We start from the raw sequence: 10,544 nt of genomic DNA on the forward strand, positions 1-10,544 counted from the left end.
ATTGGCTGCTTAGAAATTAAGTGTTAACGAGCAGTTGGACAGGTGTACCTAATAAAGTGGCCGGTGAGTGTATTTCAAACAGAAATATTCAGCAAAATGGGTCGTTCCAGACATTGCTCTGAGGAAAAAGCGGACTTTGATTAAAATGTTGATTGCAGAGGGGAAAACATATTAAGAAGTGTAGAAAGGTATAGGCTGCTCAGCCAATATTATTTTGAATGCCTTGAGAAGGCATCCAAAGCTCAGTTACCATTCGAATGGGTGGAAGAATAGCCCAAATGGCAAAGGCTCAACCAAATATCAGCTCCAGGAAAATCAAAGAAAACCCTATGAGTACTGTTCCGATCAGAAGAAGGCTATGTGAAGCAAAGCTATCAAGTAGAAGCCCCCGCAAAGTCCAATTGCTGAAAAAAAGACATGTACTGAATAGGTTGAAATTTGCCAAAGGACACTGACTGGCCAAAGGAGAAATGGCACAATATGACAGCAAAATTGTTCTTTTTGGGTCCAGGGGCCGCAGACAGTTTGTCCGACGAACCCCATGCACTGAATTCAAGTCACAGTACACTGTGAAGACAGTAAAGCATGGTGGTTCAAAAAAGCATGCTATGGGGATGTTTCTCATACTGCAGCAATGTCTTGGTTCCAGATGAACAAGATTGATGTTATGGAGTGGCCAGACCAATCCCCGGACCTCAATCCCATAGAACACTAAATGCTGTTTCTGAGGCAAAAACTAGTAATGCAGAGGAATTGTGGAATATAGTTCAATCATCCTGGGCTGGAATACCTGTTCACAGGTGCCAGAGGTTGGTTGACTCCAACAGCAGTTCTCAGAAATAATGGTTATACAACTGAATATTAGTGCATTGATTCAAAGTAAAGCAAACCCTTGAGACATTTTTCAGTTTATACAGTAAATGTTTAAGTTTGTAAAGAAAAATGGTAATACCGTTTTTTTTTTGGAAAAATATTCCTTTTTCTTCACTTTCTGTAATGGTAGAACAGAAACTTTATCGATTTTGGTCATGTTTTGATTTGGAATTGAATGTGCAGTGTTCCCACTGCATTTCTATTATGGAATTAAAAGCTATTCTAAGGATTTTGAGCATTATTCATTTTTTTATACACACTGCTCTTAATCTGAACACAACTGTACATTTGGGAAATTTATATGATGCACTGTATGTGCCGTGCCCTTTGTCATAAAATGCAACATAAACGCATGCGCTATGCCTTATGTGCGCACACTCACATTTAAAAAAATGCTTTAACAACAGTGAAACCAAGTCCTTCTGGAGTTGTGCCTTTTGTCTTATTGGTTTTGCTTTAAATAACTTTGTAAACAGTGGCAGTAAGTAAACAGTTACTTTACATGTGAGGTGTGTGGGACCAAGAGACATTATGGCAGATGAACAACATCAAACTTCCTTCAATGAGTCCCTGTATCTGCTTTACTTAATATGCAAACAAACAGTACAGCCCATTAAAGGTGGACATTTGTTAGACTTGACTGTAATGAGCTTAAACATAACAAAAAAGATAAAAGAGGAGGACAACAATTTGAAGATATCTGATGTTTACATTGAAAGATAGATGGACATGTAATGCAGATTACATTGTACTTGCAGCCTGCAAAATATTATTTGACAATATTCCATCAAAGACCAATGGGTGAGGACATCCTTTGTCTGACGTACAGTAGTAGGAGGGAAGCTTCTGTCTTAAAGTCTATATAAACCTGTGAAAAGACACAGTATTCCCATCCAGATATTGAGGGATGGAGATCTCTGCTCTCTGTATTGGCCTGATCCTTTCTCTGGGTTTGTGTGGGCTGAACTCCGATATTTCCTTTAATGATTCTGTGGATGATCTTAAACAAAGGGCTGGGCTTATAGAGGACAGGACTGGTGCTGGGGTCAACACTCAGGCTTCATCTGTGAAATGTATGCTCCAGGGTACCTCTCGTATACCTGCATTTGCAATGGATGGTGACTATGTTATTGGTGGTGTTTTGTCCATACACTACTACATGCACACAGTGAAGCATAACTACACCACCATGCCTGAGCCACTAAGCTGCACAGGAAGGTTAGTAAGAAGGAGAAGTGGGGGATAAGAGGATGTTAGACTGTGTGGGGATAGAAAGGTTCAGATTTGTATAATGTGAATACAATTGTATCAGAATGGTTTTGTATTGAATCAAAAAAGTAATCTTTTTTTCATATACATTTCCAAATCAGTAGGTAATAAATGCTGTAGAAAACACTAGTTATGAAAATACCACATGTGAAAATACTAGATGTGAAAATTAGATTTTTGTATTTTTTAACATAAGTTTCTTTAAAAACTGAATTTTAATTGTTAACCTAATTGAAAAATAACAACTACCTTAGATAATTGTGAATGTTGGACTGATATCTAATCCTGTGTTTTGGATTCTGTTGCTTGGTTCTTCTGTTTGATGTATTTTTTGTTGAAATAGTGAATTTTAAATTTGACCAGTGACTTGAGCGTCTCTGCGCAGCATTAACACCCGTGAACTGCGCTTCTCACGTGCAATGATCTTCGCCATCGAGGAGATAAACAAAAGCACAGAGCTGCTACCAGGAATCAAACTCGGTTATCAGATCTACGACTCGTGCGCCTCGGTGCCCGTGACGGTGCATGTGGCATTCCAGCTTTCAAATAGCCTGGACTCTGTGTTTTACACTGGTGACAATTGCTCACAATCTGGTATGGTGATGGCTGTCATTGGTGAGTCTGGGTCCACGCCATCCATCAGCATGTCGCGCATTATTGGGTCATTTAACATCCCTCAAGTAAATATTTTGGATTTCTGGGAATTATTTTGTAATATAGACCAGTGCTAATTTTATGTGCCTTTCCCAGTAAATATTTACACTTTTGTTTCCCTTTAGGTGAGCCATTTTGCCACTTGTGCATGTCTGTCCAATAAGCAGCAGTACCCGAATTTCTTCAGAACAATCCCAAGTGATCAGTTCCAGGCTGAAGCACTGGCCAAGCTGGTAAAACACTTTGGTTGGAGTTGGATAGGTGCTGTCCGGTCAGATTCGGACTATGGCAATAATGGTATGACGTCTTTTCTGGCCGCTGCACACAGAGAGGGGATCTGTGTGGAATACTCTGAATCTTTCTATCGGACCCACCCACGTAGCAGGATCCAGAGAGTAGCTGATGTGATCCGCAGGTTTGATGTTCTCTGTGCCTACACTGAACGTCTGCACTCAAAAGCACAATTGTTTAGGCAAATATAAGAGGGAAGATTGTTTTATAATATATTATTTATAATTTGAAAATGTATCTTTTTTTCAATACGTGACTTTATGTATTACTGATTTTGTTCTAAGTGAGACCAAATACTAAAGTGAATCTAATGTTTTTATGAACTATATTGCTATATATCTTAAAATGCTAATTTAATATTGTTACTGATATAGGCCTTATGCAATGCACTATGATTTCTTTCAAGGTCGACAGCTACGGTTGTTGTGACATTTGCATCATCTGGAGACCTGAGACTTCTGTTGGAGGAGCTGTTGCTTGAGCCTTCTCCACCTCGTCAGTGGATAGGCAGTGAATCCTGGGTAACAACCACAGACCTGCTGAGGTTCAGCTTCTGTTCTGGAGCCATAGGATTTGGCATTGAGCGATCCGTCATCCCAGGTCTGAGAGACTTCTTGCTGGATCTCTCTCCATCTAAAGTGGCTGCCTCTCCAGTGCTTACTGAGTTCTGGGAGGATGCATTCAACTGCAGGCTGGGGAAAAGTGAGAAAGTTGTTTTTACACAGTCTCTAGGCCACCGAGCTCAATAAAGATTAAATATTGTATTTACAAATGTGTATCAGTTAAAGTCTATAGATCTAATTAGGCTGTTTCTGTAAGCTGAGAATAATTTAAAATAAGTAATTGTAACACATCAAATTAGGTAGTTCATCAAAGGAAAAGGTGTGAATATAGTTTGCCTTTTACTATTGTGACCAACTGTCTTATGCCGGATTTGTGTTAACTTGAGCTAGTATGCATACTTAAAACAAATAGGCCTTACAAACTGAAATAGCAACAATAAAAATAAATATATAGAAAAAGAAGTGTCTGCAAAACAATGCTTTGAAACGTAACGTAAAATTAGCATTTTTTTAAATAAATAAATTACAACAATATAGATACAGTATGAGTTTCTGCAAGCCATGTTTGGCAGGTTAAGAAAAGCAAAAATTAAATAATAACAATAATAATAATAATTAACACAAAAAAATGATAATTCTGGCTCTGTGTGTCAGGTACAGCCACAAATAAGAGAGTGTGTGATGGAACAGAAGATATAAAGACGCTCCAGAGCCCGTACACTGACACATCTCAGCTCCGGATCACTAACATGGTATACAAGGCTGTTTATGCAATAGCTCATGCTATTCATAAAGCAGTGTGTCAGGAAACACATTCTATAACTCAGTGTGACAAATTCACCAGGATAGAATCCAAAGAGGTCAGTTGAATATAAGGAAAAACCCTGATAACTTTACTTGCTGTAATGTACCTTCTCTGAAATGAGGTATTCTGATTTATTTAACATTAATTAATGGCTCTCCCACACTGTTTTTCTTTATCTCATTTTGACAGGTTCTTACTCAGCTGAAGAAAGTAAATGTTTCCCAAAACGGTTATGATGTGTCATTTGATGCCAATGGGGATCCTGTGGCCAGATACGAGCTGGTTAACTGGCAAAAAAGTGAAAGTGGCAAAATTAAGTTGGTGACAGTAGGACACTACGATGCATCACTGCCGGTGGGCCAGAAGTTCCAAGTTAACAGGAACATCACCTGGGTGGATGGTGGCACACAAGTAAGGAGCACAAAAGCAATAATGTAACATATTAAAATTTGGCGATCTTGAAGGATATGTGTTTTTGGTCCATGTTTGTTAAGTCCATATTGTCTGTAAAGAAATTCCAAAGTTACAGTATTTTGAGAGTCCAAATTTATATTTTCTTTAAAAAAGAGGCTTTCTGAACAATATGACTTTGGAAGATATTCACCTGTATTGTCCAGTTCAGATAGTTAAGACATATTGACATAGGAGTTTTGTTTTAAGACAGACTTGGTTCAAATTTGACCCTATCCTGTAATGCTCAGAGTTTAAGAACACAACTGAATATGTATGAGTTTATTTCTCTCTATGTGCCAGGTTCCTGTGTCAGTGTGCTCTGACACCTGTCCTCCAGGAACTCGTAAAGTTCTGCAGAAAGGAAAACCCATCTGCTGTTATGATTGCATACCATGCCCCGAGGGAGAGATTAGCAATACTACAGGTATTTGTTTTTCTCCTAATTCATAGCCTTTATACTGTACAAAATCAAATATACCATAATTCCTTAAATAAAGACCGGTAGTCCATTAAAAGCCGGGCCTCTGATAGTGGCCGGGGGCGTGGTCAACTCGGACAAATAAAGGCCGGCCTCAAATTAAGGAAAAATTTGTGTGGATAATCTCATAAGTACCTTTTACATAATGTGCATTGTGCAAGTGTATCGTAATATACATTTTTACCAATTTAATTTACGAAATTCAACAATATATTCCTTCTTTTTTCCACACTTTGTTTTTCTGGATTACGGTACTCATGTAAAGTATTGTCCTACCGGTCTTTTAGTCAGTGCGGCTGTTACGCAGCAGTGTAGCATGTAGTAACGTACAGGTGCCAACAGATGTCAGGAACTACAATGGAGGTAACACGGGTCTCATTTAGTGACAGCAGAGAATGATGGACTTTTCAACAACAACACAAAAAGAGTTTTAAAGTATGCAGAGGAAAACTTGGGTGAAAAAGGTTCGAGAAATTTCAACATTGACCCCAGGAGAATGAGAGACTGGAAGAACAGAAGGATGACCTGACAATATCAGCAGAGCAAAGCAAAGCTAGCTAGCTGGAGGTGGGAGTAAACAAGTAAGCCTGGAGCTAGAAATGAAGCTAGCTAGCTACCTCTTATGACGTTAATGAGATACTGGTGTATCTACTAGGGATACAGGATTCTTTCTGTTGTTGTGTCCGGCCGGCTCTGCTCACTCCATACACTCAGAACACGGAGAACGGAGTAACCAGTGGATTTCTGGTAAACGTGGGGTTTGTTCAGATATGGTACTTGGTAGACTTGCGCCTGTCGGAGTTTTTTTATCTTTAAACCGCCGGCTGGCTGTAACCAGTTTCTTTAAGTGTCTGAAACGTTCTTGCTGTATTTTATTGAAAAAATAATAAAGGGAGTTGAGGTATAAATAAATAATATTACAAAGTAAGATACACACACAAACACACACACATACCTCGTGTGGAAATAATAAAAATAAAAAAGAACCCCCAAAAAAATGATCACACTGGTCATAAAAAAATTAAAAGGTAAAAACAAAAAGTTATATTGAGTATGCAAACTCTTGTTCCTTACATTTTACTTAATAATTGCAACCGCATGTGTTGTATTGTTGCAAAACTTGTTCTGTATATAGTTTGTTTGTTACCATTCATCTGAAGCTCAATGCTGATGCTGTCATGTAAATAGTTTTCTAATCAGCAATAAAAGTAACAATTTATGATCAACCCATATCAATTTTATGCTTAAAATAGCATGCCGGTTAAAGACCCGCCCATTTCAAGAATACCAGACCCACTTCCGGGTTAAATCCTGTCCACTTCCGGGTAGGCCGTGGGGGTGTTTGATTATTTCTGACCCAAATTGCTCTGTCACCCTTCTGGCTTTTGTTGTATATGGGGATAATTTTGAAAACGTTTCTTAAAAAATGAATGCTCTCTGTCCACTGGAATGCTACACCTTTTTTTATTTAAAACGGATTATTTCAAACAATTATACTTATCAAACAGATGGAATTAGAAATAAAGGCCTGCCACTAATAGAAGCCTGCTTCAAATGAAAACCGGGTACCTTCTGTGGCTTAGGTAAATAAAGGCCCTGGCTTTTATACGATGACGGTAGGCTACATTAACTGCTAAAAGCACTTTTTGTTTTATTTTTTTCCAGATTCCCCTGATTGTTTCTCTTGCCCAAAGGAGTTCTGGCCCAATGAAGAGAGAGACACTTGTCTCCCCAAGCCTGTGGAGTTTCTTTCCTACAATGAGGTCCTGGGAATCATCCTGGCTGCATTCTCAGTTGGTGGTGCCTGTCTGGCCATTATAACAGCGGCTGTGTTCTATCGTCACAGGACATCCCCGATTGTCAGGGCCAACAACTCTGAGCTGAGCTTCCTGCTGCTCTTCTCCCTGACTCTATGTTTCCTATGTTCATTAACTTTCATTGGAGCACCCTCTGAGTGGTCCTGCATGCTGCGCCACACAGCGTTTGGGATAACCTTCGTCCTCTGTATGTCTTGTGTTCTTGGAAAAACAATAGTAGTGTTGATGGCCTTTAGAGCTACACTCCCAGGTAGTAATGTCATGAAATGGTTTGGTCCTCCACAGCAAAGAATGACTGTAGTGTCTTTTACGCTTATTCAAGTTTTAATATGTACTATTTGGTTAGTTCTTTGTCCCCCGTTTCCAATGAAAAACCTAACTATATACAAAAAGAGAATCATCCTGGAGTGTGCATTAGGCTCAGCTGTTGGGTTCTGGGCTGTGCTGGGGTACATAGGTCTACTGGCTGTCTTTTGCTTTGTGTTAGCTGTCCTAGCTCGGAAATTACCTGATAATTTTAATGAAGCCAAGCTCATCACCTTCAGCATGCTTATATTCTGTGCAGTCTGGATTACCTTTATCCCTGCATATCTCAGCTCTCCTGGGAAATTTACTGTGGCTGTGGAGATATTTGCAATTCTGGCCTCCAGTTTTGGATTAATACTTTGTATATTTGCTCCAAAATGTTTCATCATATTGTTTAAGCCAGAGAAGAACACCAAGAAACATTTAATGAACAAAAATCCATCCTAAGACATCTGAAGTTTGGAAATAGTTAAGATGGCAACGAACACTCTATAGCATATGTTTAGTGCATCAAACACAGGCTTAGTGTTGTGGATTTAAAAAAAAAAATCTTTTTACTTTCAATAGTTTCACATTTTTAATAGTCATTTTTGTTAATGTGGTATTTTGGTATTTTGCAGATAATATTTCACTGGTGGCTCCAAATTTAAAATTTAGTGAATAAAACATGTACAAATTCACAAGATAAATATGTGTTTCTATCTCTTTTATAAAATATTTTGTAGTTCAATAAGGTTTTCATATACACATTATTTCCTATGGGATCAATATAAAAATTTAAATATAAAAAATAAAAAATGTATTAACAAATCTCAATTTGAATAGTCAAATGCTAAATATTTTGCTTTTGAAAATGAAGCCGTGAGGGTAGACTTTGGTCAGTTAATTTCAGAGGGCGTTCACATTGTCTATTCTGCAGATGCATTGTCTGAGTGCTGCAAGAAGAGACCTCTGCTTCAAATTCTGGCAGTGTTATTGTAGCATTCAATCTACTACCGCTTCAATGCAGATTATAATGTATATGCAGCCCACCAAAGAGACTTAGACGTGAGATAATCAAACATCACTGGATGAGGTTGTCCTCTCTCTGATGTACAGTAAAGTGGTGTAAAACGCATGCTGTATGCCTACATGCTGACAGTTGAGGGATTGAGTTCTATTTCGTATACGCTTCGCCTCTAAGAGCTGACGCTATTGGTTAGTATTCCTTTGTTCATGCGCAGTCGTGAAACCTTTTTTTCTTTTTGCTTCGAGCATGGGCCTCAACTACGTTTTCTTCAAGCTAGCAGTATGAAGACCTCTACTTGCAGCGGTGTTCACCTTGGGACCAGCTGTCAGACTGGCTACGTCCTGTTGTTGGATATCCAACCCAGCTACAAGTCCTTCCTCCATGCCACTCACGCCAGCCTGGCACTCACTCCCGATGCCTCCTGTCAGCTCTGCGCCCGCTCGGGTAAGGTGATGGCAGCTGGACAGATACTGTAGATGGGACATTGTCAACACCCTGGATCTACCTGGCACTCACCCTTGATGCCTCCTACCAACACCCTTGGATCTGCCGGAAGAAGAGCTAGGTTATTGTTCTTGACCTGGGTGAATGCCGAGTAGCATTCCCCTAATCCGGGAGATGGAGGAAGGTCCCGCGATGGCGGCAGAGCCTGGCTTCCACTCCGCTTCCAATCACCCCTTGTTTCCGACAGAAGCCCACACTGCCTTCTACCCGAATGCCGGTCCATGCTTGCTTTGCTGAATCGTACTAGTGTACCTCCTAGGTGGCTGCAATGCTGAACAATACCATTTCTTGGTAGCGCGACCGCTGCCGCTACTATTTTTGCCATGACCGCTTAGCTGTGGTTGTTCCCTGCTGAGGCTGGGGCAGCCACTGGCTGTACGCAGGGGAAGGGATGTGCTGACACACCTTCTAGACAACGGTGCTCTGGCTGTACCAAGATGTCGGCTCAAGGAGACGCCGCCCCGCAGGCTGCAGAGGGCGTGTTATAGCCTTCTCAGTCTCCACCTCTCAGCTGACTGCTCAGAATGGTGAGGCTGTTGAGTAGGCGGTTTGGAGATTGAATCCCATTATTGTTCCGAAGCCATGGAGCAGTTTTGGGGAAGCGGAGATGGATCTGTTTGCCTCAAAAGAAAACACAGAGTTTGCACTGTGGTTTTGCTTGAGCACACAGGACAATCCACCCCTAGGTGAAGACGCCTTCTCCCACCCAGAGCCCTTATAAAATGGATTTTATATGAATTTATTTCTACAGATATGTCTGTGCGTTTTTCTTATTTCTTATTTCTAAAAAAGCCAAAAAAGTGCTAAATACAAAACTTTTGAAATATCATGATCTCTTCTTCTAACTGGAGGGAAATACTGTCAATCTTTCCCACGTGGGCCCAATGGGGACTGTGGCATATGACTGGCTTGTCTCAAGGACAGCTCGAATTAGACTAAAGCGATTGGCTGGGAACAAAGGTCAGTGGAATCTGCAGAAGCGAAAGAATCTATTGGTGTACAGAGTGACTTTGTAGCTCGCTCAGGGAATAAGATACAAGCAATCAAAACCCAGAATTGTTGAACTATCTAGATTTCTCCACGTCAAAACTTGGCCAGAAACTACAAGATTGTGAGGGGACCAGCCAATTATGGATTACAAGGCTTGGATATTCTAATACCTTAGAGCACATATGTCAGAGTTAAGGCCCGCGGGCCACATCCGGCCCGCGAGAAGGTTTTTTACGGCCCCTGGGATGATCTTGATTTATTATTAGAACCGGCCCGCAGACCGCAGCAAGCCGGCAGCCCGCAGATCTTTTACACACACCAATACTACATTTCCCACACACCAATACTACATTTCCCACAATGCAACGGTGACAATGCGACGACATTATGAAACGAAACACGCGGACAAAAACAAGAATATGGACATGGAACAAAGGCTACAAAAGGCAGAGGGATTAAAACGAGGCCTCAAATCTCGACAGGCTCTGTTCAAAAAAGCCAAATCACAAGGCCAGGCTGCTGTCAAGGCCAG

General features: G+C 40.4%; 1 protein-coding gene across 1 annotated transcript; it reads left to right on the forward strand.

The window, feature by feature from the left end:
• The first annotated feature begins 1,979 nt into the window (after positions 1 to 1,979).
• Positions 1,980 to 7,995, forward strand: LOC117942130 (extracellular calcium-sensing receptor-like). Its single transcript, XM_034867455.1, has 8 exons — positions 1,980 to 2,091; positions 2,528 to 2,822; positions 2,922 to 3,211; positions 3,494 to 3,789; positions 4,305 to 4,510; positions 4,645 to 4,866; positions 5,209 to 5,332; positions 7,052 to 7,995. The coding sequence occupies exons 1-8, from the start codon at positions 1,985 to 1,987 to the stop codon at positions 7,954 to 7,956; spliced, it is 2,445 nt and encodes an 814-aa protein (XP_034723346.1). The 5' UTR covers positions 1,980 to 1,984; the 3' UTR covers positions 7,957 to 7,995.
• The last annotated feature ends 2,549 nt before the right edge of the window (positions 7,996 to 10,544 follow it).

The sequence above is a fragment of the Etheostoma cragini genome, chromosome 3, assembly GCF_013103735.1.
Source record: "Etheostoma cragini isolate CJK2018 chromosome 3, CSU_Ecrag_1.0, whole genome shotgun sequence".
NCBI classification, from domain to species: Eukaryota; Metazoa; Chordata; class Actinopteri; order Perciformes; family Percidae; genus Etheostoma; species Etheostoma cragini.